At 37.2% G+C, this 27,670-nt stretch overlaps 4 protein-coding genes across 6 annotated transcripts; 1 reads left to right on the top strand and 3 right to left on the bottom strand.

Moving 5' to 3' along the window:
- Positions 1 to 501: 501 nt before the first annotated feature.
- On the top strand, positions 502 to 11,157 carry ddx43 (DEAD (Asp-Glu-Ala-Asp) box polypeptide 43). Its single transcript, XM_042736993.1, has 17 exons — positions 502 to 970; positions 1,462 to 1,517; positions 2,445 to 2,571; positions 2,665 to 2,811; positions 3,059 to 3,140; positions 3,863 to 4,019; positions 4,125 to 4,243; positions 4,320 to 4,430; positions 4,538 to 4,679; positions 4,814 to 4,914; positions 5,341 to 5,428; positions 5,564 to 5,691; positions 8,746 to 8,855; positions 9,157 to 9,295; positions 9,402 to 9,489; positions 10,500 to 10,678; positions 10,874 to 11,157. Exons 1-16 carry the CDS (start codon positions 616 to 618, stop codon positions 10,665 to 10,667), a joined length of 2,118 nt encoding a protein of 705 aa, XP_042592927.1. The 5' UTR covers positions 502 to 615; the 3' UTR covers positions 10,668 to 10,678; positions 10,874 to 11,157.
- Positions 11,158 to 11,160: 3 nt separating this feature from the next.
- On the bottom strand, positions 11,161 to 15,311 carry cgasa (cyclic GMP-AMP synthase a). 2 transcript variants are annotated; one of them, XM_042736994.1, is made up of 5 exons: positions 14,329 to 15,310; positions 13,673 to 13,892; positions 12,322 to 12,591; positions 11,730 to 11,829; positions 11,161 to 11,598 (listed from the first exon to the last, which is right to left on the bottom strand). In XM_042736994.1, the coding sequence occupies exons 1-5, from the start codon at positions 15,238 to 15,240 to the stop codon at positions 11,259 to 11,261; spliced, it is 1,842 nt and encodes a 613-aa protein (XP_042592928.1). In that variant the 5' UTR covers positions 15,241 to 15,310; the 3' UTR covers positions 11,161 to 11,258. The 2 variants fall into 2 exon arrangements, with proteins under 2 accessions (XP_042592928.1, XP_042592929.1); XM_042736995.1 differs by lacking the exon at positions 12,322 to 12,591 and having other exon boundaries at positions 14,329 to 15,311.
- A 1,082-nt stretch (positions 15,312 to 16,393) lies between these two features.
- Positions 16,394 to 21,472, bottom strand: LOC122139431 (elongation factor 1-alpha 1-like). Its single transcript, XM_042736999.1, has 8 exons — positions 21,335 to 21,472; positions 19,660 to 19,843; positions 19,390 to 19,569; positions 19,001 to 19,297; positions 18,347 to 18,497; positions 17,981 to 18,237; positions 17,668 to 17,902; positions 16,394 to 17,202 (listed from the first exon to the last, which is right to left on the bottom strand). The coding sequence occupies exons 2-8, from the start codon at positions 19,801 to 19,803 to the stop codon at positions 17,078 to 17,080; spliced, it is 1,389 nt and encodes a 462-aa protein (XP_042592933.1). The 5' UTR covers positions 19,804 to 19,843; positions 21,335 to 21,472; the 3' UTR covers positions 16,394 to 17,077.
- LOC122139430 (sialin-like) lies at positions 21,352 to 27,513 on the bottom strand. 2 transcript variants are annotated; one of them, XM_042736997.1, is made up of 11 exons: positions 27,343 to 27,513; positions 26,249 to 26,436; positions 24,937 to 25,170; positions 24,703 to 24,790; positions 24,535 to 24,621; positions 24,276 to 24,394; positions 23,989 to 24,150; positions 23,398 to 23,530; positions 23,112 to 23,259; positions 22,864 to 22,954; positions 21,352 to 21,488 (listed from the first exon to the last, which is right to left on the bottom strand). In XM_042736997.1, exons 1-11 carry the CDS (start codon positions 27,428 to 27,430, stop codon positions 21,468 to 21,470), a joined length of 1,359 nt encoding a protein of 452 aa, XP_042592931.1. In that variant the 5' UTR covers positions 27,431 to 27,513; the 3' UTR covers positions 21,352 to 21,467. The 2 variants fall into 2 exon arrangements, with proteins under 2 accessions (XP_042592931.1, XP_042592930.1); XM_042736996.1 differs by lacking the exon at positions 21,352 to 21,488 and adding an exon at positions 21,661 to 22,602.
- Between the last annotated feature and the right edge of the window lie 157 nt (positions 27,514 to 27,670).

Here is a 27,670-nt window from a genome sequence, read left to right as displayed (position 1 = left end):
GAAATGGGCTTTATGTACTTCTCAGAAATATACTTAAAATGACATTTAAGTATACTTGACTTATACTTACAAAAAGTCTAAATATACTTGAACTATACTTAAGTATACTTAATAAAATAAACTTGAAGTATACTACTTTTTGGTAAGGGTAGGAAGTAGCTATACTATTCCAAAAGCTCTTTTTAAAAAGTTATTTTCAGCAGATGTAGGCCTACTGCATCAGTTTCTATGGGTGGCTTTAATTATAGTTTTCTGTAAATAATCTATCTAAAAAAACGGCATCATTTAATTGTTTTATTGTTCATTTCGTGTACACATTTATAAACTGCGTCATCCACTGAAATACTACTAATCAATAAATAAGCAAATAAATAAACAAACAAACAAACAGTCATTATCAAAACCGCAGAAAGGTTATAAAAAGCATTTTCAGGGTGTAATATTTATTCGTTATGGTTTTCACAGCAGTAACGAATTTAAATTGCGGTTGCCATTTTGCATTTTAGTAAGGGATCACGTGAGCGGATATTGATCGAAGTTTCTGATCAGAGATTTGCGGTTGTGCTGGAGGGAAGCGTCGATTATCAAAGTCGTGTTCTTATATGTTTGTTTTAAATGTCGGACTGGGAAGATGAGTACGATGCGGATGGTGTGGGGATTTCGAAGCCGTTAACGTTACCCGTTCAAAATGTAACGTTACCGGTAAAGTCATTGAGGCCTCCGTGTCCTATTGGCGCGCGGAGCCGAGAAACCACGAGCTTCGGCGCAAAGTTTGGTGGAGACGGCGAGCAGTGGAGAAACTGGAGGGACCGAGACTCTGAATCCAGTGTTTGTGACGGAGCAACAGGTAAAAATAACAGCTACAGTCGTTCCAGGACTGGACCTACAGGGTGTCGCGTTGGTGGAGACAGATCAGGCTCATCACCGACAACTCTCAGTGTGGAAAGCTCTTTGGTCGGGAGAATAATAGGTGAGACACAGGTGTCTGTGGAACATTTGTGCATGCAGCAGTTCTTTGGGCTGCCAAACTCTGCCCTCTCTGTAGTGATGTCTGGTGTTTTTCCAACGAATCGGTTGAAAATCTTCCTCAAAACGATTCGTTCAAATAAGCGGCTCAGTCGGTTCGAGTCTTAAGCCAAATCAGACTCATGAGCCGACAACCGGTGAGTGAAGCACTAATAAGAGGATTTGTAGCGAACCAATGGTTTATTATATATATATATATATATATATTTTTTTTTTTTTTTTTTTTTTTTTTTTTTTGTAAATAGCTCAACTGAACAGAATTATAATATAGCATAACAATACATAATGCAATAATACAAATACCAAATGGCATAGGGACGGCTTAATTGCATATCAAGGTCTTTGCGGAAACTAAAGAATGACTGAATCATGTTTTAAAACGGTTCAAAAGAACCGATTCGCGGAAGTCACTTCTGTTTCTGTTCGTCTGTCTAGGTCGAGGTGGTGCGAAAATTCGGGAGCTCGAAGAGAGCAGTGGAGCATCGATAAAGGCAAGTTAAATACACTAATGCTACCGCAGTTGTTGGCAGTAACGTTTGGAAATCTCAGAAACGCCTGTATCTAATCACTAGCCCGTCACACCTTGAGCAGGTTAAAACTGTTAGGACTTGTTGAAATGCAAGACATAGTCCATTTAAAATGAGAAATTTAATAATTTATTTACTCGTATTTCTTTCTGAACCCATATTGCACAGTTTCTTCTTTGGAAAAATAAAGTGAGTTTTTAATATTTTTTTGTTTTGAACAGTCACAGTTCCCTTTCAAGTTAAGGCACATTTATTATTATTATTATTTTATAGCAGGTACAATAACATGGTTTCAAAGCAGCTAAATTCATGAATTATGAAAGAACTGAAATGTTAGCTGTAAAGCAGCTCTACAGAAGAAATGGTGTCATTATTCATCTCAACCCAGATTCAGTGTTGATTCAGTTTAGTATCTGTCAGTGTTGCACAGTTCATCAATTATGCAAAAACTTCAATTTCAGCTATAAAAAAGCTCTATAGCTCTTAGGCTAGCGCCATATATAATTAAAAACAAAAACAAATTTTTGTCCATTTTAAATTCAATATGGCATCAAACATGATTAAGGTCTGTAAAAGGCAATAGTTTCATCACAGTTATTTTCAGTTCAGTGTCAGTGCAACAAAGTACATAAATTACTTAAGCAGCTCTACAAAATACAATAATGTTGTCGTTATCATTGGGTAGTTTCAGTAGTATAGTCAGATTCATAATATTTTCTGAAAAGCTGCCTTGAAGCCGTTGTCTTTTACTTTCATTCTTCGAAATTCACCTACTGTATGTTTTCAGAAAATAATAATAAGGCATATGGGCTTAGAACAACATGAATGAGTAAGGGACAATTTTCTTTTATATGGTATTTCAACAATTACTGTTTAAATGATGAATGATAGATAAACAGTGGTGCACATGAAGCAGAGGTACTTGTCTTTGGAAGCCGTGATGCTCAGCTCAAAGCCAAAGACATGATTGAAGATCTGGTGCATGGGAATTCTGTCAGAGGTCCTGGATATGGCAATGGTAAGAGCACAGGAAGCACTAAGCTACTATAATGTATTATTTTATTGTGTTGTTATTTACTGATATTTTGACATTTTCCATTTCAATCTCCAGGTAACAGCAATGCAGGGTATCAGAATGAGTCCTGCTGGCCAGCTGCTGCTGTACGAGCTGTGGCTGCAGCTGCCCCAACAGCTGTACCTATTGACTGGACTGCACTTAGAGAAAATCGGGACAAATATGAAGCTATGAAATGGCAAGGTGAGTCTTTAGTGGCACACGATGATGTGATTATTACTGAAGATTAGTTTTGTCATCATTTACTCAGACTCCAGTTGTTTCAAACATATGACTTTCCTCTGTGACTTTACACTTTATTTACACACTTTTAAGACTAAAATTTTAACTAGAGTAAGAAATTTAGTTGATATACTGCATGAAATATATAGTCAGATATGAAATACTGTAAGTACTATACCTTATTAAACAGTCATCTTGTTTTCTGCAGATCTTCCCCCTCTTAAGAAGGATTTCTATATTGAGGCAAAATTAGTGGCAGCTCGCAGTGCAGAAGAAGTCAAAATCTGGAGGTAAAAGTTGTATCAACTTGCCTTCTTCACTTTAGCCCACAGATGGCAGCATTTATCTGTTCATAACAGTGCGTCTGAATGCTCTGAGATGAATGTACTATGGCATTCTTGGGTATAACATTAGTGCTAGTGGTAAGGCTTTGAATGTGTATTTTTAATGGAATATTTTTGTTTAAGTGAGAGAAATAATGTGCAAAGTGCTTTGTTAATGTCTTTTGTAGGGCTGTCAAAAAAAGCTGAAAAACTACAATTGAATTTTGTACTTAAATATTATCAATATTTGAATTAAATTCTAATTTAAAAGGCATAATTTCAGTTAGGGGGAAGAAAAGGTATGATATGATATGCATTCTGTTTTTGCCTTTTTGTACTGTCTTTTAATGTATTTTATTTTAAGTCTAGAAATCGCACTTAAAATTAGACTACCTCATATTATCCAGGTTGTCCTGGTTCTTCAAAGGAGTTTTTAAGGGGAAAATTAATTTTAGTTGTTTTAAATCATTTTGAAGTCATCTTGAGATTTTGCAGAGGACCCCTAGTTGAGAAGCACTGTTATAGCGTAAGTTAGAAGTGCCACTTCTTTACAAAAAGACAATAAATGAAAATTTATGTCTTTGAAATATACAAATAAAAAAAACATATAAAAGTACTGAGCCAGCATTAGTGCAACACTGTGCATATTTGTATTGTTTTTGTACCCCTGCTGTTCTCTGCCCAAACAGAAAGGAGAACAACAACATCTTTGTGGATGACTTGAAAGATGGGGAAAAAAGAACTATTCCCAATCCAGTGTGTACTTTTGAGGAGGCTTTTGCTCACTATCCTGGAATAATGGAAAACATCGTCAGAGTGGGATTTAAAAAGCCTACTCCCATTCAGGTACCCCAAAGAAACTATTTCTTTCACGTGTTTGCTTCTGCTCTGAATTTTAAGCTTGATATGTGGGGATAAATGTAATCCTGGTTATTTTGTCTCATGCTTCAGTCACAAGCCTGGCCCATCGTCCTGAAAGGAACAGATCTGATTGGAATAGCCCAGACGGGAACAGGCAAAACTCTGTCCTACCTGCTACCTGGCTTTATTCATATGGATGAGCAACCAGTGTAAGTGTCTACCAGAGTATCAGTGCTCCATGTTTAATCTTTTTATTAACAAAATGTTTATTTATTTACACTGTAGTAAAAGAGACAGGAGGGATGGCCCTGGCATGCTGGTTTTAACTCCCACTCGTGAGCTGGCCCTCCAGATTGAAGCTGAGTGCAACAAATACAGCTACAAAGGATTTAAAAGGTGCTTTAGCCAGTTACCCTAAATAAATCATGATGTTATGCAACAAACATTAAGAATTCATCCTGATTTCTTTGTCTGTTTACTCAAAACTCCTCTCATTCCTGTAGCATCTGTATCTATGGAGGAGGTGACCGAAAGGCCCAGATTAAAGTAGTGACCAGTGGTGTTGACATAGTCATTGCCACACCAGGACGATTAAATGATCTGCAGATGAATGAGCTCATCAATTTGCGCTCCATCACCTATCTGGTACATTAATGACAAAAATGCATACTGGGCCATTAATGGTGCATTATTTTTGTGAGCACTTAAAAAAAATTATTTTTGAAAAAACAGGTTGGAGTTTTGTAAACATTTGTGTCTTTTGGTTTTCCCCGTTTCAGGTGTTGGATGAAGCTGATAGAATGTTGGATATGGGCTTTGAACCTCAAATCATGAAAATCATTCTGGATATTCGACCTGACAGACAAACTGTTATGACTAGGTGATGGGCTCAGTGGTTTGGTTCTTTTGAATGGTGTATGGATGAATTTGACAGATGACTTTTAACTTATGTTGCATTACATTGTTTGTTGTCTTAAGTTACAGTTCATTTTAAGGCTGAATCACATGGTACACATGGTATCACAACCAACACAGACAATCACTAAATTTATGTTTGTCACTTCTCAGACTATCCACTACCTGACAACACAGAGTGAACTTCAATCTGCATTTTTCAGGTTGTGGTATGGGTTTATAGGGAAAAAAAGAATGGGTTACACACTGATCCATCAAACTCGACAAAACATATCTATTGTCATTGTTTGGCATCTGTCGGTGCAGTGTGAACTAAACTTTAAATGCGGATTAAGGACTAATATTTTATATTTTTTTGTGAAGTTTGAATATTTGTACGATTGTATTACAGTGCCACCTGGCCAACAGGAGTCAGGCGGCTGGCCAAATCCTACCTGAAAGACCCCATGATGGTTTACGTGGGCACCTTAGATCTAGCGGTGAGTGAACAGTTGCAGCATAGTATGTTTTTAAAGTGGGTTACATACAAATACAGTTGTAATGCAGCTTTTCTGTTTAGCCTCATTATAAAAAGTCTCCAGTTAATTCCCCTTCTGCATCTCTGTCTCCCTCAGGCAGTAAACACTGTTCAGCAGACAGTTCTGTTCGTGCAGGAGGAAGAAAAGAAAGACTACATTTTTGACTTCATTGACCGAATGGAGCCTCAGGACAAAGTACTAATATTTGTTGGGAAAAAAGTCAAGTGAGTTTCTCAGACCGAAACTTAAATGAGAATAACTTATTTTTTTTTTTTTTTTTTCATGAAAAAGGAAATGGGAGGAATTTTGAAAGAACACTTTCATGTTCTACTGAAATGATATTGCATAATATAATTTCTATTATGATCACTTGATGTGGTAATCAGTCTATGCCCATCCCTTTGTGTGCTTGAGAAAGGTGTTGTGGAGAAATGCTGCTGTTTTCTAAAAATGAAACTTGGCATTTCTCTGATGTCAGAGGGAGTGGCCGTTTAATATGTGGTCATAAATATTTTTTTCCCCACACACCCTTGTAATACTCCCACCTTTTGTGGTCATTTAACAGTTGTGCAAACATTAAAACCAAACGCTCACTTTGGAACAGCAGGGTTCCCGTGGGTCCTTGAAAAGTCTTAAAATGTCTTAAATTTACTTGTATCAAATTTAAGGTCATAAAAATTCTTAAATTGTACAAGAACGTCTTAATTATGATTTCAGGAGGTCTTAAATTTGGGTACAGACCAGAATTGCAATACAGCTTAATGTGACGAATAAACTTCAAAAGGCTATTATTTTATTAAATAAATATGAGTGCTGCATGTTTCAAAGTCCGGTGCTGTGCTGCTTTGTGTTCTCTGAAAGCTTCTTCTGCTGGCAGAGAATGTGCATTTTCAATAAGGCTGTTGTTGTGAGTAGGGTATTCCTGCAATACCGGAGACTGAAGTTGCAGGACCGCATTTCTAGGACCCTATAGATTTTTTTTTATTTTTTTTTTTATATGTACAGTGCCTACAGAAAAGTCTTCATACCCCTTAATAAGCTGGTGCTTGGTTTCCCTTAGACATTAATAAGGAATTGAGGTTCATCCGACCAGATAATCTTTTTTTTTTTTTTTTTCATGGTCTGAGAGTTATTTGGGTGTATTTTAGTAAATCCCAATCAGGGTTTCATGTATCTTTACTGAGGAGAAGCTTGAGTTTGGTCACTTTGCCATCAAGCCCAGATTGGTGGAGTGTTGCAGTGATGTTTGTCCTTCTGTAAATTTCTCCCATCTCCATATAAGATCATGGAGCTCAACCAGAGTGACCATCTCACCTCTCTAACCAAGACCCTTCTCTTTCGATTGCTAAGTTTGGCCAGGAGGCTAGATCTAGAAAGTGTCCTGATTGTTTCAAACTTCATTCTTTAAGGATTATGGAGGCCAAATGCTCATGTGAACCTTCAACACAGCAGAATTTATTTATAATCTTCCCCAGATCTGTCTCAACACAATCCTGTCTCTCAGCTATGCAGGCCATTCATTTGACCTCATGGCTTAGTTTTTACTCTGACATCCATTTCAGCTGTTAAACTATATATAGACAGGTGTGTGTGCCTTTCCAAATCATCTCCAATCAACTGAATTTGCCACAGGTTAACTCCAGTCGGAGTATAGAAACATCTCAAAGATGATACAGTGAAACTGGAATGCTCCTGATCTAAATTTCACGTCAAAGCAAAGGGTATGAAGACTTTCATTTTTTCAGTGTTTCCTTTTTAATAAATTTGCAAAGTAGTGATAAATCCGGTTCCTGCTTTGTCATTATGGTAAGTGGGATGTAGATTTATGTGAAAAAAAGAAAAGAAATTTAAAGCAGTTTAACATAACATCACAAAATGACAAAATGTGAAAAAAAAAATGAAGGGGTATGAAGGCTTTCTATAGGCACTGTGTGTGTACGCGGTTCATTTTATAGCATTTGCTATTCAATTCTGTTTATTATTATTATTATTATTATTACTATTATTATTAAGGAATTATATATTTGTTTAATTGTATATACTTCATTATTGTCCTAACCAACTCCTAACCCTAAACATACCCATTGGCAACCTTCTTAAAATATTTAACCTAATTTGTCAATATATTCTATATATATTCTGGTTTTAAATTCAGTTTTCTTGGAAAGAAAGACTTGTGTCTGTGCGAGACTTCAGTTCATTAACCCCAGCGCAACACTTCACGTCTGATGTGTGACCCACTTAAAGTGCAGTAAACGGTAAGACAATTGTGGTACAAATTAGTGTGATTATTAGTACTTTAATAAATGTAAAATAATTTCAATTAAAAAACCTAATTTACAACATCTAGCAGCACAATGAACTGTTTTGCACAGCTAAATAGGCTAAATGGAGATTGCTGCCACCCCCTCGAACACTCAAGTTCACGCTAGCTCTTACATTAAAAATAAGATGGAAAGATAAAAAAGATCTAGTCTTTGTATCTGTTTGTTTGATGTTAGAATCAGTTCCTAGAAATGCGGTTCTAGAACTGCAGCCTCAGGTATTGCAGGAACATTGGGTTGTTTTTTGTTCAGACTAATGTGAAAATCAACTCAAATGCAAACACACAGAGCTGTAAATGTGAACTGGTGGGTCGATAAGAATAGTTAATTTTTGTATGTTATTTAATTAATATAATAATTTGATAATTGTTTAAATTCATGTAATTAATACTTTTGACTCATCCATTTTCTTAAAAGTGGTTTAAAGGCTGAAATGTGAACTGTATCATTTTATAAGTTTTGTGGAAACTTGTATCTGAACTGTAAATCATGCTTTTTACAGTCATTTTACAGTTTAATAGTTTACCATAGACATTGCCCTACCCTGCTTATATAGTATTAATTTGATTTGTGCAGGCCTTAAAAAAGGTCTTAAAAAGTCTTAAATTTGAGCTTAAAAATCCTGCAGCAACCCTGAACAGGTTCTTTATTACACTCTCAGTCTGACAGGATGATTTAGTGCTTTGATCCTGATTTGGCATTTCCATAATTGGATTAAACTCTGCAAGAGCCTAATGTAATGTGGGTAGTTTTAATAGTTATTCTACTCTAGAGGTGCTGTTTGTGGAATCATCCATCTTAAAACCAAAAAAAAAAACTATGACCCTGACTACATTACATTACTGTATGACAAACTGTGTTGGATCGAATGTAAAATCCTTGAAGCAAAACTGGTTAAGAATGTCTTGAGTCATCAGATTCTCACTGTGATTTCTCTTTCCTGCTGTTGCATAGAGCTGATGACCTCTCCAGTGACCTGTGTCTGCAGGGTGTAGCAGTTCAATCTCTGCACGGAGACCGTGAGCAGTGTGACCGAGAAGAGGCACTGCAGGACTTTAGAGATGGTATGTTAGTAATCAGTAAATAGAAGGGTAAGATATATAATTTCTTAGACACCAACAAAACCAGAATTGTAAAAATGCTGACCCCATTTTCCTTTAAGCAAACAAGTAGTTCCAAACAATGTTGTTCGATGTTGTTTTCTAGCTGCTCAAACAAACACTGTTTGGCTAGTGGTGCATAAAATGCATATTTTACAACTACGACTACTTTCGGTGTAGTCAGCGACTGTACTGAGCCCCTTAAGATTTTAATTGAAATTGATCTGTGAGATTTCCATCTGCCTATCAATGGCTGCTGTCAAAGGTCGTGTGCGCATTCTGGTGGCGACTGACCTGGCCTCACGTGGGCTAGACGTTCATGACATCACGCATGTTTTCAACTATGACTTCCCTCGGAATGTGGAGGAGTATGTGCACCGTGTTGGGAGAACAGGTAGAGCAGGGTGAGTGAAGCAGTGAAAAGTGTGACTGAAATGACATTTACAGGAAGAAGTGTGATTATGCAACCTTTCAGGCTCATTATGTAAATGAGTCCATGTCTTGACCCAGGAGGTCCGGTGCATCTATAACCCTGGTAACAAGAGAGGACTGGAAAGTAGCTTCTGAGCTGATCACCATCCTGGAGAGATCTGGTCAGGTAAACACACCTGCAGGCATCCACTCCTTTCATTATGTTTGTTGAAATCTACTATATAAAGAACGCAAATCCTCAACTTCTGGCTGGCTAGTTAGAAATCTGAGGCTTCTTACAGCAGGTTGTGTTTGTAAGTATGTAGGTTACACTTGTATGATATGAAAATAGGGATGTACCGAAATGTCTGTCACCATTTTAGTTAACCCTTTACGTTCATTGGGACGCATCTCTCTTTGTATGTATTGTGTGAATCTCATGGAGAAATCTAGACAAAAAATGCTTTAGTAGGGATGCACAATATATCCATGGTCATATCGTTATCTGATAAAAGAGACTTCTTAATGTCATCAGTATCAATCCAATAATTAAAATAGTTCAATATATTTAAGACAATGAGTAAGTCAGAGTATCATGGGCCCCTACTTTGTTTACTGCAGATTAAAAAAACAGTGAAAAGAGAAGGATTTTCCATTGTACATATTTAGTGCAAGTTGAAACTCTGGATTTCTCTGAAGGTTTTTTTTTTATTATTATTAAGACTTTTCAAATTCACGTTGATTATTATTGCATCCTTACATTATAATTAACAAGAGTTTCAAACAAAATCTAGTTTAAAATAAGCATTTTTCATGATTGGGATCAGTGTGTCCAGTTTTTGCTTAATCCAAGTATCATTTGTGTGGAAAAACAACTGTTCATTGCAAAGTTTGGATTTAAAGATTTATTTGTCAAACATTTAGTTTGGATGAAAGTGAAATCAGATCTCTTTTTTTTTTTTTTTTTTTTTTTTTTTTTTTTTTTTAATGTTTTGAAAGCCTCACCACAACCTTTTGCCAGTAAAGGGTCTTAAAACCAATTTAACTGTAAAATAAATGACTTTGTTACGTGTGTATATATAGAATAGAGAGAGAATGCCTCATTCTGTTGAGATTGTCTTTAGTGTGTTTACTATATGTGTGTAGAACATGCTAATGGAGAATCTGGATAAAGAGAAGCATCTTTCCTTTCTTTAGGATGTACCAGAAGAACTGGTACTAATGGCTGAACGTTATGAAAAGCACCAGAGGGAGAAAGCAATGTTTGCGCCCAGAGGCAGAGGAGGAGGAGGAGGAGGAGGAGGAAGAGGAGGAGGGGGAGGACGGAGAGGTAGTTTTAGAGGAGGCTCAGATCAGTGGATCTGATCGCTGGAAAGGTACAATTTGTTGCATTAATTTTTTACTGTTTCAAGTAACATCAGTATGAAGAAAATGTTTTATTTCACAACACATTTTAAAAATGATTTATACCATCATTAAACCAAAATTGTTTAGTGTTTACAAGATATTTCTTAACCAAATGTGTGCTTTTAAGCATTTGTATTGTGATGATCTTTAATTGTATCTTTCAGGTTGATGTCACTATACTCACTGGAGTTCATTCATAAACTTTTAAAGTGTTGATCCTCTCATTTGTAGAGAGCCTGTTAAGTCCTTTGACCAATTAAGTTTTGTTATGTTTAAGAAACTGATTCATTTTGCATGCATTATATATTTCTTTTATATATTTTTTTTTCCCCAGTTCAGTATTTTTTTTATTATTGTTATCCTACATTGATGTGAGGTAAAATGCCTCCAGTTGTAGATGATGTAACAATCCTGTTCAGCTGAATGCATATCAAATAAAAGCCTATAAAACTAATTGGAATATGTTTTATTGAATGGTATTAAGTAACATTTGACTATCAAGATGAAAGAACAAAACATGCATAAATACAAATATACTGAAAATCAGAATTAACTGAATATAGGAAAGTTGTTCTTGCGCTGACATTCAATTGCATTTGCCAAGAAATCACAGCTACTCTGAGAGGCTTGATGTAAGAGATTATGGGATGGAATGAAAAAGTTAGGGAGATGACGATTTCTCAGGTGTTCAACAAAGTCTTTCAAAAGCTCCTGGAAGCAGTGGGCCAGTTGACTGTATGCCCACTCGTTGTCAGTTCCCCTTTTGGCACAAGCATGGAGAAGGGTGGTCTTTGCATGATAGGAGCAAAAGCTGGACATCTTATTGGATTTGGAGTCATCCTCTTTGAGCTGTTGAAGAAGATACTTCAGGAGCTTTAGACAGTCCTTCCTGTAGAAGTAAAGTTCAGTTATTTTAATGTAAATGTTGCAGACTTGGTGAACACCATTGTATTAATGCAAACAATGAAGCACCATCACAACAGATAGTTTCTGGCACAAGAGGAACAGAATAATAATTACCGGCAACATTTTTGTCCACCCTCTTCACAGCATGTCTTGGAGTGGCCATGCTTATTCAGAATTTGTTTTTCGACGTGTGAAAAAGAAATTCGCCAGGCATCTGTGAAAAGGACATTTTTCCAAATAACATTTAATGTTTTTAAAGGGCCACAGTATCTTGGTTCATACAGTATATGTTACCCTGCACCACAAAACCAGTCATAAGGGTCAATTTTGTTCATCATCAGGGTCATCTGAAAGCTGAATAAATGATTCTTTGTTAGGATAGGACAATATTTGGAGATACAACTATTTGAATATCTGAAATCTGAGGGTGCAAAAAATCTAAATATTGAGAAAATTGCCTTTAAAGCAGTCCAAATAAAATCCTTAGCAATGCATATTACTAATCAAAAAATAAGTTTTTATATATTGACATGCTTTTTACTTAATAGCCTAAAGATTTTTGGCATAAAAGAAAAATTAGTAATTTTGATTCAGATGTATTTTTGCCTATTGCTAATATACCCGTGCTACTTTAGACTGGTTTTGTGGTCCAGGGTCACATATATAAAACAAAACAAATAACTGATGATGATGATAAACACTGTACCTTTTGCAACAACTCCATCATGCTCTGTGTCTCCCTTTCCCTCATATTTAGGCACCAGGTAGAATGGTTGATGCTTCATATTAGCTTTCTCCTTTTTACCAAGCCAGTTTTCTATTTTAAAGCCATATTTTGTAAAGTCTGGCCAGCTTGCACGATGAACCTTGAGACCAAGAACGAAGTCTACAGAAATAGTCATTCCGTTTTCTTCCATTTTTACTTCCAGCGTCACTGCAGGGCATTTAGGCTTTTTTCGCTGTATCTCAATTTGGTCTACAGAATGCAAAAAATATATAAATAGTAAATACAAATATTATGAGTTGCATAAACTCAGCCAACATGTTAAGATGTCTCTTAAGAACAAGTTTGACCAATAACCTTTGTTCTTGGACAGTTTTTCCCCCCCGCAAGGATTAAATTAAATGCAGATGGTAAAGTTCTGCAGTTGGTGTGTTGTGAATCAAAAGTAACCATTTACTGATTCAACTGAAATGTGCCATATAGCAACATTTCCACTTACACTAGCTTCATTTTTTTTCGTCCTCATCCCCTAACACTAAGATTAGATATGTTTATGAATGTTTCTGTTGTTCTTATTCTTCTTAAATATCTATAAAAGTAATAGCTATTTCTCGTGCTGCAAGGACTAATCGATAATAATCCACAATGAAAATGCTTTATGGGTTAATCGCAAACGGGGAACTTGTACGTCACGTTACGGTGCTGAAAACCATGGGCATATTCAACGCTATCTCACGACCAATTCGTAGCTACGTATTTTACGAGGTGGCTAATTCGTACGAATTTGTACGACCTCACTCGTACGATTTCGTACGATTTGGCTAGACCCCACTGACGGGTAGGTTTAGGGGCGGGGTTTGGTGTAGGTCATTCGTACAAATTCATACGAATGTGCAACTCGTAAAATATGTATGATTTGGCAAAAATCGTATGAATTTGTACGAGTGTGGTCGTACGAATTCGTACGAATTAGCCACCTCGTAAAATATGTACGAATTGCCGTGAGATCGGGCTGGCATATTGTTGTGTTCAGGTGTTTGATTTCTTGTTGATTAATGCGCAAAAGAGTTGTTTCCACCAACTTGATTTACAATTTACGCTTATATTCGTGTCTGTAAATAGTCGAAGTGTTTTGATTTTAAAGGCTCGCTCCGATTGTTCAAAGTCCAACAAAGAACTGGATCTAGACAGATAAGTGTAAAACGTTCAAAATATTAAAAATTATATTTCAAAAGTTACGGATTAAAACGTTTAAGCTTAAACCAAACATTATATATTATGAGATCATTAAAAGATGTACAATAACAAATAAATACTTGTTATTGGGACCTACGTGGAAGTTTCTCCACAGCCTTCTTGACTGCGTCTCTGAATTCACTCAGCATTTCGCTGGCCCGAATGGTCTTGTCTTCATTTAGAAATCTGTCCAGAGGATGTCTCTGATGTCGTTTCAGTGCAATACTGTAAAATGCTCCGGCCTCATCAAACTCCTGAATGTCCACTCGCTCCACAGGAATAGTCAGCATCACATCAAATTCATCTGGTTCACAAATCTAAAGTGTGATAAAGCAGATGTTGGTTGCTTTTAGCTAAAGCTCTTTTATGAGCGTTGGCATTGTGATTAGAAATGTCAAGACCATAATAATATATAATTGTAACATTCCACAAACGTGTCCGAACATGAATATTATTTTACTTCTCTCATGGAATAATTGGATATGCCTGCATTCATGATTATGTTGTAATTTTGAACACTGATTTGACTCGGAAGTTCATAGCCATGTCCAAAAAAAAAATTAAAATGTGCAATGAAACCGGCCAGAAAACGCTTGATTTTTCACATATGACAGGCATCTGTGAAAATTCAAGCATTTTCTGGTCTGTTTCTAATCTATTATCACCGAGTATTATCTTTCTTTGGACATGATCTGATGTTGTAGGAATACCCTGGCAATCAGATCAATACAGAATGATGCGTGCATCACTTACTTTAACGTTTTCATAATAACTTCCAGTTCGTAACCTCTCAATCTCTTCACACCAGGTAGTGTTTCGTTTCAGGTGTGCAATGACTTTATCTGTTATGTCATTAACACAACTGGACGCATTAGACCGCTCGTTCTTCTTGATCTTTAACTTGTCAATAGTTGCCTTAAGAACCTTTCCCAGCGTGTCATCGACTCTTGGTCCTCTCATTGCAGTTTGTTCTGCGCTTTTCTTTTGGCTATCCGGGCTGTGCGCACTAACCGCTGGAGAAGCGTCCTGAGCATCGCTCGCGTCTGTTTTAATGGCAGATCCATGCCGCCTTCTAGGTTTTGCTGTGGATTTTACTTCCAATTTGCTTTCGGGGCTCTCCAGAGATTCTTCTTTGTCAATATTTAAAGGATCTCTCTCCTTTTTTCTCTGAAGTTTTGGTGCTGTTTTTTCATCGGATTTGCTCTTTACGGTCTGCCGTGGTTTGCCTTCACTTTCACAGTCAAACTTTTTACTCTGATGCTTGCTTTGTGCACTGTCTTGTTTCTCATTCTTGTCATTGTTTGCGGTTTTGGGAACAAAAGCGCCGTTTTCTTTGTACTTACTCTCGGAGTTCTGCGGAGACTGTCTGAGTTCCCTCTGCTTTTTACTCTCTCGATTAATGGTTCCCCGTTTTGGTGCTGGGGTTTCATGAGGTTTGACTTCACTTTCACAGCCATGAGGATCTTTCTCCTTCCTGCTTCCCCCTTTTGGCTCGCACTTGGCCTCTGCGCGCTCCGCAGACTTATCCTCCCTGTCAGTCTTTTGGTGATCTTTCTGCTGTTTACTCTTCTCATTTGAGTTTGCTTTTGATTGAGCTTTGGATTTGGCTTTGGGTTGGTCAGGGCTTGTCGCGCGGAAGCTGCCCGGTCTTCTCTGGCTGTTCATGGTGGCTGGTGTGTGAGCTGCGATGCGCGCAGTTGTGCGTTAAATTGAAGGTTTCTGTTACAGAGAATTGTGACATCAGGATACAGGTGGTTGTACTGTGCCAGCCTCTACGGCTCGAAGTTTCTCACTTCCTCAGTGTTATGATGTATTATGACGTTATTTCTGTAGGCTATGCATTGGGGTTTCCGTGGATCGTGTAAAGTAGCCTACATTTATTGACAAATGTGTTGACAGGTGCTAGTTGTCATAGGGCTATTAATTAATTACAACATCTGCTGTAATATTTTGTTATTATTTTGATATTTGTGTATGGTAACGTTTATTTTGTTAAATTCTGCTTAAGCCTTCAATGGACTATTTAATGGCAGTGTGAAAACATGACTAGCTTTTGGTGTGTTCAGTAAACTCTTTCTTCATGGGCAATAATGGTGATATGACAATATTCAATACCGTGAAAAGTCCGAGACTATACTGATTTGACTTAAAAAAATAAATCTACCCTGAGGAATATTAAGTGGAGTAAAAAGCCTCCCCTCTGTAGTGTTCGAGTAGAACAGGGAAATCTTTTAAACACTAAAATGGAAACTTAATATTATATGAGTGAGTTATATTTCAAAGCATTGCAAACTATTGTTTAAATCTAGGTATCTTTTCTGAAAACGCATTATTTAGGCCAGCTATTGACAAAAAAAATAATAGGTCTACTTGCATTACTTCTATTGGTAGTGGTAACCCCGTCCAAGGTTTTTTTTTTTTTTTTTTTATCCAAATGGCTTGATAATGAATAATTTTATAAATTGGTCACTTGCGACATCTTGTGGTTATATAACCAATATACTTTTAGGATTTTAAGCTGTATGTTTATACAATAAAAAAATGAATAAATCTCATTGTTTAAAGTCTCGTGTAACTGCCTATAAGAAGACTAAGTCCAAGCTGTTTAAAAGACTTTATTGATAATTAGTTTGAAAGATGGCAAAGTATGATCTATTCTAAGCTGTTTTTTAGACTTTGTTCCATAACTTCAGTTGAAGTCTGAGCTCACAATACAATACTGTAATTTCCTAAATACAAAGGTAAAAGATCAAACACACACCTGTATGGCTTTTATGTAGTGTACAATTTGGGAGTGAAATGAACACAAACACAATTATTATGGTTGAGACATCTTTAATATGACATGAAAGCTTTTGTTTTTATAATAAGGTGCGGTAGCTAATGCCAATTAAAGTCAACAAGTGCTTGTGCAGGGTTAGCCTAGGCCAGTCAAAGTGCTAAACATAAAGCTGTCAGTGCACCAAAGATTGCATGAGCCCAGACACGGGCTGATTGAGAGCTTCATTTTAGGTTTTCATTGTTCTGCAAAGCTAAACAAAGGTTCTCAAAGTCTACTAAATAGTGTTGTTTAAGTAGCTCACCACCAGTGGATATTGAACACATGGTATTTTGCAAACAAGCACTAAAACAAGCGAAGACAACATTGTGAGAACCAGGCTAAAACTGCACTCCAGAGCAGGAGAGGTCAAACTCTCAAGATTTTAAAAATCACATATGGTTTCAACAGCTATCATCGAAGAGAAGAGCACAACTATTAAAAACACTATTAAACAGGTTCAATGGTGTGGATGTAAGACTTGCAGTACGAGTCAACATACAAATTAGAGTTATCTAAAGGACTGCTTTTGTTAGTATTTTTTTTCCTTCTGATACTTTTACGATGCATTGGAACTATTAAGCAGTCTCTGACTATAGAACCTAAGCAGCCAATAGGATAGAAGAGCTGGATGACCTCTGCTTTTTCATATGTGTCTCTGGAGTTGGCAGTCAAACACAACATTCATTTGGCCTTCTGGGCTTTCTGAGCGGATTTGGTGATCTTTACGCTCGTTGGGGTCTTTTTCTCCACTCCTTTAATCACTCCCACTGCTACGGTCTGACGCATGTCACGCACAGCAAAACGACCTGCAAACCAAAAAAGAATATCTATCATCCTAACACTGAATGTGAAAAGCCTCCTGGCATACCATATCTTTAATAAAAAAATGTTGGTATGAAATGGAAATTCTTCTATTTTAAAAATCTGTTTTTTTGTGTGTGTATGTTTTTTTTAATAAAAAGTTATGAAACAATCTTTAAAGCATTCCACTGTTTTACAGTAGACTGGCCTACTTTTTTTTTAATTGTCCATTTCATTCAGATGCAAGGAAGAAATTACCTATCATTACCTTTATCAAACTAAAAAAAAAAAGAAGTCATAGGTTTGGAAGTAAATGATAAAAAACATTGCTTTTAGATATTCATAAAAGAGGATTGACAAACTATCAAGAAAAAATTCTTAATGAATTTAACTTCAGTTACCTTAACTTTAATAAAAAATGAACAATGAAGTATTTTGCTCTTGGGATGGGATGCTGGGATAGCACTTACCCAGTGGAGGATACTCTGAAAAGCTCTCCACACACATGGGCTTTCCAGGGATCATTTCAACGATGGCCGCATCGCCTGACTTGAGGCTCTTAGGGTTGTCCTCAAGCTTCTTTCCAGAACGGCGATCTATCTTCTCCTTCAGCTCTGCAAACTTGCAGGCGATGTGTGCAGTGTGGCAATCCAGGACAGGGGCATAGCCAGCACTGATTTGCCCTGGGTGGTTCAAGATGATCACCTGATTGGAAAGAATGAAGCTTGTAATGACTGCTCAGGTTTGCTGAAGTGAGTAGTGAGAACAGTTAATTGAGCTTACTTGAGCAGTGAAGGAGGCGGCCTCTTGAGGTGGGTCGTTTTTGCTGTCTCCAGCAACGTTGCCACGACGGATGTCCTTAACAGAGACGTTCTTAACATTAAAGCCAACGTTGTCACCAGGCAAGGCCTCTGACAGAGCCTCGTGATGCATCTCCACAGACTTGACTTCAGTTGTCACGTTGACAGGGGCAAAGGTCACCACCATACCTGACTTCAAAATTCCAGTCTCCACACGGCCCACAGGAACAGTTCCAATACCTAGTGAAGACACTGCATTTAGTTCAGCTCTGCTTTATGTTAGCAGAGTAATGCCTGGCCATCTTTAGGGCAAAAACAGGTAACATAGTTTGTTTGTACAAATGAAAACCTCCAATCTTGTAGACGTCCTGAAGAGGCAGGCGCAGGGGTTTGTCAGTGGGACGTGTTGGAGGCTGAATGGCATCCAAAGCCTCCAGTAGGGTGGTCCCAGATGCATTTCCCTCCTTCCGGGTAATCTTCCAACCTTTGAACCAAGTCATCTAAAGTAAAGACAAAGAAACCTAATGAAGATGCTGATTGGGACCAACTTGCTGGAATGCCATTTTGCATAAAGTATTCATATTCAGTCAAGAAATTCATTATGCTTCATATGACATATGGAAACTTGAGCTGTACGATTTGGGGCAGAAAATATAATTGTAATTTTTCTATAAAAGTTGCGATTGCCACAAAACCTCCCTTAAAGCTTTTCTTTTGTCGCCTGATGGTTCATATGAGTTTCTTATATTATAAATTCGGGAAGAGGATTAGCATGCTGAGTTCCCAAATGCATATTATAAGCAACCCAAACAACATTTGTGTGAAATAGCATTTACTGCAAACCAAACCACCGAGACACTGAAAACACTGGTCTGTAAATGAACACAGTGCTGCATTTCACTCTGAAACATGCAGTGCAAGCCATATCAAAGCCATTACCATTTTATTTCCATTAATCGTGAGGCCCTAATGCAAACAATACTTTATGTCCCATCTTACTTACATTGGGACTGGCCTCAAGCATGTTATCTCCATTCCAGCCAGAGATGGGCACAAACGCCACTGTGTCAGGATTATAGCCAATCTTCTTGATGTAGGTGCTGACTTCCTTCACAATTTCCTCATAACGCTTCTGGCTGTAACTGGGTTCAGTGGAATCCATCTTGTTGACACCCACAATCAGCTGCTTCACACCCAATGTGTAGGCCAGAAGAGCATGCTCTCTGGTCTGGCCGTTCTTCGAGATGCCAGCCTCAAACTCTCCGACACCTGCAGCCACAATCAGCACGGCACAGTCCGCCTGAGGGTCAGAGAAAATGTTAGGGATCATTTTTTTTCTATATAAAAATAGCAGCTGCTAAAATATATTTGTATGCCTGTTTATTTCCTAACCTGTGATGTTCCAGTGATCATGTTTTTGATGAAGTCCCTATGTCCTGGAGCATCAATGATGGTGACATAGTATTTGCTGGTCTCAAACTTCCACAGGGAGATGTCAATGGTGATTCCTCTCTCTCTTTCTGCTTTAAGCTTGTCCAGCACCCAGGCATACTTGAAAGAGCCCTTTCCCATCTATGAGTGATGCACATAAACATTATATAACAGCTTGAAATAGTTTTTAATCATGTATTAGTTTAAATGTCTCTAATATCTCCATCAGACCTCTGCAGCCTCTTTCTCAAACTTCTCAATTGTTCGCTTGTCAATCCCGCCACACTTGTAGATGAGGTGGCCGGTTGTAGTGGATTTTCCAGAGTCCACGTGGCCGATGACCACAATGTTGATGTGGAGCTTCTCCTTTCCCATGGCTGACACCTTTATTTAAAGTGCCAATGTAACTGTAAAACTTTACACAGACAGCAAACAGTCATGGTGCAAATTCTATTAAAGACATAAACTAAGTTAGACACATGTTCCCTGGCTAGAGGATGCTTTTCAACCAATTTAAAACACTAATTCAATGAAGTGGCCTTTTAAACACATGCCCTGTTCATCAGTAGATCTCATGATACAGTATATAATATAGAAGTACACCACCAAAGGAAAATTCTTAGATTTATTCACCCCCATGTCTTCCCAAGTTCATATGACTTTCCTTCTGTGGAATATTAAAGGAGCAACTTGAAGAATATTCTGGTCATTCTTTTCCACTGAATAAAAATGGATGGCGATTGAGCATGTAAGGCCTCAAAAAGGATGTAAAATCATCATGGACGAGACAGACCTGCACATTCTTCAAAAGTTCTCATTTTGTGTTCTGCTAAAGAAAGTAAACCACACAGGACATCTGCTTGAACAATGGGTGCAGTAATCTGTGTAATTCTCTTAGAACGATCTATGCAATACCAGCTCAGCAACGTCTATGGCTCCCTGTGACTGCAGAATTGAAACGTCTTATCATTTGAATTTTATTTATTGGACACCGAAAGAAATGCAGACAAAGAAATCTGTTTAACAAATACGGTATTCAATACGCCATCTCCTTTTTTCCACCTTCAGACCAGCAATAAGTTTATCCTTTCAGGCTGTTTAGGCTTCTAGTTCCGCCAAATAACCAGCAATGCTTTAAAAGACTGGGCATGCCTTTCTTCATGCCTGGTACATCTTTGTCCTGCAGACCTCCATTTTGTAAAGATTCGCCTACTGATTAAAAAGACTGGCAGCCATTTGTGAGCCACTCATGTATCCAATATTGTGGAAAGAAGAACAAATATTAGAACAGCTGGTTAAGCTACAATTCATATTCCATTCATTGTGCATTATGGTTTGCCTGCATCATGAACCCAACGTGTATGATTATTGCATCAGCATCATTTCCAATGAGCTGTAAGCTGTTCAAATTAAGAATTCCTAGACGTTCCTTAAAGCAAGAGCCGGGCTGCCATTAGTGTAAGGAAGCTAATTCCCAGCTTAACTTCAGAGGTTAACAGAAGGGCTATTCTTGTTAATACAGACGCATTCTTTAAAAAGGGCTTTAAATTATTCCTATGTCGCATCAGCCTGACATGACTTAAGAAAGCTATTCCTTTCGGTGTTAATTTGCTCTAAAACATTGCAAAATTAATCGTCTAAGAACAGCAGTCGACAGAGATCATTCAGATGTCTAGGGGATTTAATAGTGCAATCCCTTCCCCTGCAGCTGCCGCCATGTTCTCTCATTCCCAGCCTGTATCTAGCGCAATGTCGAATACAAGCATCAGTAAGGTCTGTTACAAGCGACAACTAATCAGCACACATAAATACAGACAGAAGTTCTTCATTTATAATTACACACCCGTTTGTTGGGTTTCTTTTTATATACGCAGATAAAGATGCGTTTTAATGTGCGGTACTGTACCTGCGCGTGTGCTCAGGATACTGGAGCGGTGCTGAAGAGACTGAGCGGCGCGTCCGATCCTGTTATAATACAGACCCGACGAAAGTGACTGTGCATGCGCAGACACTACATCAGTCACTGAGGATGCTTGAGGTCAGACGACTATGGTAAAAAACTGTTTAAGAAAAGGAAAAAAGTTCATGAGTTTATTCTGCGGACGTATTAGCTTTAAACGTGTCAGGTGCACATAAACTGCTGCGATGGTTTTAAAGGTGATGCAATTCGACGAAAATGGTCTCAAACAGAATTCCTTAACTCTAACAATGAATACATGCAAGTCAAGAACATAAACGACTGCAATAATTTTATTAGATATACAGGTATTTGACAGGTGATTAAGCATGTATTGTAGCATCTTGACAATTTACAGATTATGCAACATACAGTGTTTACACGGATTTATTCATTTTGTTTCACTTAGTAACAATTGCACAAAACAGAAAGAAATAAAATGTAAACATAGATCAGTTATAGTGTAAAAAACGGCTAAAACATAACAACCAGACACGATTTCACCTATAATCTCTCTTAAGGCCTCTTGCTTCAGTATGTGTAAGGCATATTGTGATAATCATATGCCTACAATAAGGCATATTTTATAAGGACATTAATAGCGACAGACTCCCAATTCCTTTATTATGATTATTTTAGTTTTCAACAGAGCAGATTTAACAAATCAGAAACTGAATTGGTATAGTTCTTACTACTGTTAAGAACAGCTACAATGGGTCTCATGAGCTTCATACTTCGAAAACAATTCACAAGTTAAAAATTCACGAGTCTTCACGATTAATTCGGTAAACGCTCTGACTGAATCCTGACTAATCAGCCAGGATTCACTTCACTTATCGCACCTTTGTTTGAAAAAAAATAAAAATTGTCTGAAAAAGCTACTGACATGTATAACAAATACAGATATTACCAATAAAAAAATAAAAAAAATAAATAAAAAGTCATTGTGTTTGTTGGTATGATTAAAAAACACAACAAAACTGGATTGTGCAATATTCATTAGTTTGCAAACCATATGCAACTACTGCTAAGAGAGCTATAGAATTTACAAGAGGTACGACCCTTTGGCTAAAGGTAGACGTGTTTCACTGGATCTGTATGCTCTGGACAGCCCAAGGCTGGACTGTGCCCTTGCCAAATATTGTGAAGAAAATAGCTCCAAATATATTGATCGCTGCGGAGATGTAGAAGACAATTTGCCACTCTGGAATGGTGTTCTAGATTAAAACAACATGTTTAAGCATTTGTTACTACATTATCACAAATGTGAAAAATAGATTTCTCTTAAAGCATTTAATGTTTGCATTTATGCATAACGAACATATGATCATATGATCAGTGACAGGCATAGTATTAAAATAACTCCCTTATAGCACCTTTCTTAGACTTTTGCAGCACGTCACAATGTAATGCAGTTTTTGCAGAAAAAATAAAAAATTGTTTACATTTATATTTAAATGCAATAAATTGTAACTTACAGATTTGGTCAAAGTTCTTGCTATTACAGGGCCCACCATACCAGGAATAGTGGCAAATGAGTTTGTGATCCCAAGCAATATCCCAGCATATCTGAGAAGAAAAAATATACAAAAAATAATAAAATATGAAAATGAAGGGGTACTTCATCCATGTTCAAACGATAATTAACTTGTGACATGGACTTCATGCATGTACAGTTATCCTAAACCATAAATCATATGATTGCCAATAAAAAGCCTTGTCTTACGAGGGAGCAATGTCCAAATGGTTGATGTTAAATCCAGAAGCCGAAATGCCCCCTAGAGAGGAGGAGATAGAGAGGCAGGCTACAGCCAAGACATAGTTACATCCAGTGTAGCCAGCAGCCACCAGGAAGACGGCCGGTCCCACCATTCCTGGACACATTCAAAACAGACACACCAATTTATTATCATTAACAGGCTTTACATCACCAGTTCAATCATCTCATCAATACATTTTCAAATGTACTGTTCAGCATAACACTAAGTATAAAGTGTCTCTGAATGTCTTACCTACTATAGTGAATGCCTTACGCACAATTACAGTGCGGATAAGATATCTCTCTCTCAGGAGGTCTGCCAGCTGTCCACCCAGCAAAGCCAGCAACCAACAACCAAGGTAGGGCAGAGCTGAGAGCATTCCATTCTGAGAATGACACAGTGAGTTCACACTTACTAAACGGCCAACAGGTCTTTGAGGAGAGGCAATGATCATTTTCAGATAACCTGTTTTTATATTAAATACACTACTGTTGAAATGTTCGGGGTAAGTACTAAGTCTATTCATCAGTTTCCACAAAGATATAAAGCAACTGTTTTTAACATTGATAATTATTGTTTTTTTGAGCTACAAATCGGCATATTAGAATGATTTCTGAAGGATCATGAAACACTAAATGGCTGCTGAAAATTCAGCTTTGCCATCACAGGAATATTTTATTTATTTTTACCAAACCTCAACATGCAAAACAATTTTTATTTTGGAATATGAAGATAAAAAAAAAAAAGTAAATATCACTGATTACAGATTACAAAGTATTAAAAGAATTGAAATAAATTTGGTAAAAATACACATTTTTGATGTCAGCCCTGCTTTGCACTCACCTGCTGGATGCTGAATCCGAGTATATCATTCATATAGGTGGGTAAGAGAGTCAGCAGAGTGTAAAATGTCCAGTTGTAAGAGAAGTGTGCCACAACTATGGCCCATAATGGCATAGACTTAAGGATCGATGTCCATGGGATGTAATCTGTGGTTGGGGACAGCTGGAGCAGAAAATAGCATATTTTAATACAAACAAACAATTAAGGAGTCAACCATTATCTGGTTTAAGAATAAAGAAATCATCTTAAAGACAGACATTGTAGAAGTTCACTGTAACATTGCTTACTTCATTTTTTAAAGATCCCATTATGTAAGTCTTCTCAGCCTCCGTTATCCTTTTGTGTGAGCTAGGATTGTTACTGACAAAGCAAGCCCAAAGGAAAAACCAAAGAAGTCCGACAGCTCCTATGATTTGTGAAGAAATCAGATAAAGTGTGCATTTAGATTGTATTAAGACACAAGCCTGTGAAAGAATCTTTAGCATTACATTTTATGCTGATTGTGCACACAGTTCACCTTTAAATGTGTATTATAATTAAACTTACCAAATATATAAAAGACGTATGTCCAGTCTAGGTAAAAACATATCTGGCCAGACAGAGGAAGAGCCACTACAGTTCCCAGCTGAGCACCTGTAAAAGAAAAGAAAAAAACAAATAATAGTACAAATACACAAAAATTTCAGTAGATTGTTACAAATCAAAGCCGGGCACCTGTGTAAGAGACCGTGAGCAGTCGACTTCTCTCCAGAGGTGGTGCCCATGATGCCCACATCGCATGCATAGCAGGAAATGACACTCCCTGGATGCACAAGAATGACTTTTTAAGACTTTTATTTTCCAAAATGAATAACACATATCATCTATGACAGCAATGAAACATCGACTTTCAAACTACAAGAACATAAGAACATAATCCACATTGTTGGTAATGAGTTTTGAGGTTACCTCCCCAATGCCTTCCAACACCCTGACAGCGATGAGGTAACCAGCTCCCAGATCAGCAGCTACTGGAGTCAGCAGGGTGAAGATCACAGTGCAAAGGATGCCGATACCAAAGAGCCACTTGGCACCATACTTGCGTGCAAAGTAGCCACCTGGTATCTGAGTAAGTATATAACCATAGAAAAAAGAGCCCAGGATCCATCCCTGAGTCTCTGAATCCCAGTCATACACACTGGCCTGTGGAGACATTGAACTAAATATGATTAACACTTCCAAGATCTCATGCTTGGGCTTAAATTCTCGAAAATGTGCACTATGACTATACTTAACCCTCATCCATCTCTCGGGTCATTTTGACCTGAAAACGATAAAAAAAATTTTTTTTTTTAAATCCTGTTAATTGTACCGGTCCAAGATTTCTTTACTTTTGTAACACTTGAACTGGGAACGCACACAAAAAAAATTTTGTGGATTCAGGGAGTTTAAATGGGTGCAATTAAAAAAAGTAACAACAGTGTCCTGACCATTCTGACCCGCATAGGAATGAATGGAGTTTACGAGTATTTTTATTACATGTATTTTTTATTACATTTTATATGTATATATATATATATAAAATCGGAGCCAATTCAGTAAAGATTTATACCCAAACGAACCCAGAATTTCCCCAATGCAGAAAACACTCACAGGCACACACACTCCCATAGACACACATTATAACATATTTGATGTTTCTGCTGGGATATGACTGTCATTTTGCAACATTTTTCTACTTAAAACAGTTCAGTTTAAGTGATGTGGTGGAGAGCAAACAGTTTATATCATTTTTAGATTTTTAAATACATATTATTATTTTTTTTTTTTTACATTTTTATGAAATGCTGTGATATGTTTGGGTTATAATTCAGTGTAATTTTTATCAGAAAATATAGATTTTTTTAAATGTCTCAATATATATTTGAATGTTATCAACCAATTTGAAGCCTTAATATGCCCAAAATGTACAGTTTTCACATGTAGGCTCAGTTAAGAATGTCCACAGGATTCTATAGGCCCCTCTAGTGGCAGTAACCATAAAATGCAATTTTATGACTTTTTTTTTTCCACCATATGACATCACTCGGAGCCCATCTGAGGTTTTTGTTGATTTTGGACTGGAATTGTCTTTTACGTTTTTTGTTTGTTTTGTTTGGTAATTTTAACCCACAAGGAACCACTTTGTTATTGGTACGGGAGGGACGGATGAGGGTTAAATAACACCTTTCTGGAAAAGTTTGCATATAAAAATGTAAGACCATTAAGTAGATGCTCTCACAGTGTGATTGTGTTTGGGCACGGGGTTGCTGTGATGAGGGCAGACGGAGGAACTGGTGTTGGCACTGGAACGGTTTTTTAGCATGTCCACCATTGCCACACTAAGGTTCACCCTGAGGGCATATGCCACAAAGAAGCCATAACAGGACAAGAAGGCCAACCCGTATCGTGAGGAGCAGCAAGCAGGAGCTGGAAGAGCAAACAGACGAAATCATTGTCAAACAGTGGTTAAAGAATTCTCCCAAAAATCTACTCACACTCATGTTGTTCCAAACCTTGTTGTTACAAATTATCCACTAAATGTGGTGATATTAAAAAAAGACCTTTCACAGCATGCTGCACCCAAAACATGCAGCGTGACCAGTGTACTCTGAATTATAAGAAAAATACTTTTTTTCAAATGCTTAAAGAAATTTTCATTCAAATCATTTTTAAGAGTTGTTCCTTATTGAACTACAAGTTATGATTTTGTTCGACAGATCCCTAAAACAGTATCATTACTAACACGTTCATAAGAAAAATTACATTTTTGAAATAGTAATAATAATAATAAATTATTAATTTTAACAAAACGTTAGGACATTTGATATTAACATATTATGATTTTACAGTTGTAACAAGAGTAACTATAGTGTAGTATTCGGCGGAATCAGTTATCACGGAAACTTATATTTTTAGGGCAGTTACCTGCATGACTAACACACTTCCTTCTTCACGTGACTGCCTGTTTTGAAAGCACATCTGAAAATGCTCTTGAATTATTTATGTAGACTGCATCAAATGCTGGGACAATTATGTCACACTGAGCGAAAGAGATGAAGTCTGCACTTTTGGGATGATTGCATGACTGAGACATCTCATGAATATTAAAAACAAGTAAGGAATTTTTTAAACAGGAGCTGTTATTACAAATTATAAGTTTACATTGCAGCTGAACATTGTCAGTTAAGCACAACTATTATAACTGCATTTATATATTTATTATTACTTTGTAAGTACTAATATTATGGCATGTATGGTACCAGCACACTTTTTAATACGTGGCATGTTGTAAATCTGCATAAAAACATAACAGGCATTCATAGTTTCTGCTACCTTTCTGGAGGTCTCCGGTGTCTTTCCGGCGAAGTAAAGGCTGCACATGATCTTCAGTTTCTGACTCTGACGCCGAATGCTCCATCATCTTGAGCGGCTGCTCTCCTGCCGCCTGACCAGAATCACAGTAAAACAACGCTCCGAATGCGGAACCTGTGGTTCACCGTCAGCAAAAACACATGCCATAATAAAAGTCACGTGGTCTCCAGCTTATATAACAAATAATAATAATATAATGTCCAAATTTTTTAAAGGTCAAAACATGTCAAATAAACTGCAAGCATATAGCATATAGAAGATTAAGAATTTTAATAAAAAAAAAATCATC

Source organism: Cyprinus carpio, chromosome B13 (genome assembly GCF_018340385.1).
Source record: "Cyprinus carpio isolate SPL01 chromosome B13, ASM1834038v1, whole genome shotgun sequence".
Lineage (NCBI taxonomy): Eukaryota > Metazoa > Chordata > Actinopteri > Cypriniformes > Cyprinidae > Cyprinus > Cyprinus carpio.
This window is presented reverse-complemented; position numbering and strand designations above follow the sequence as displayed.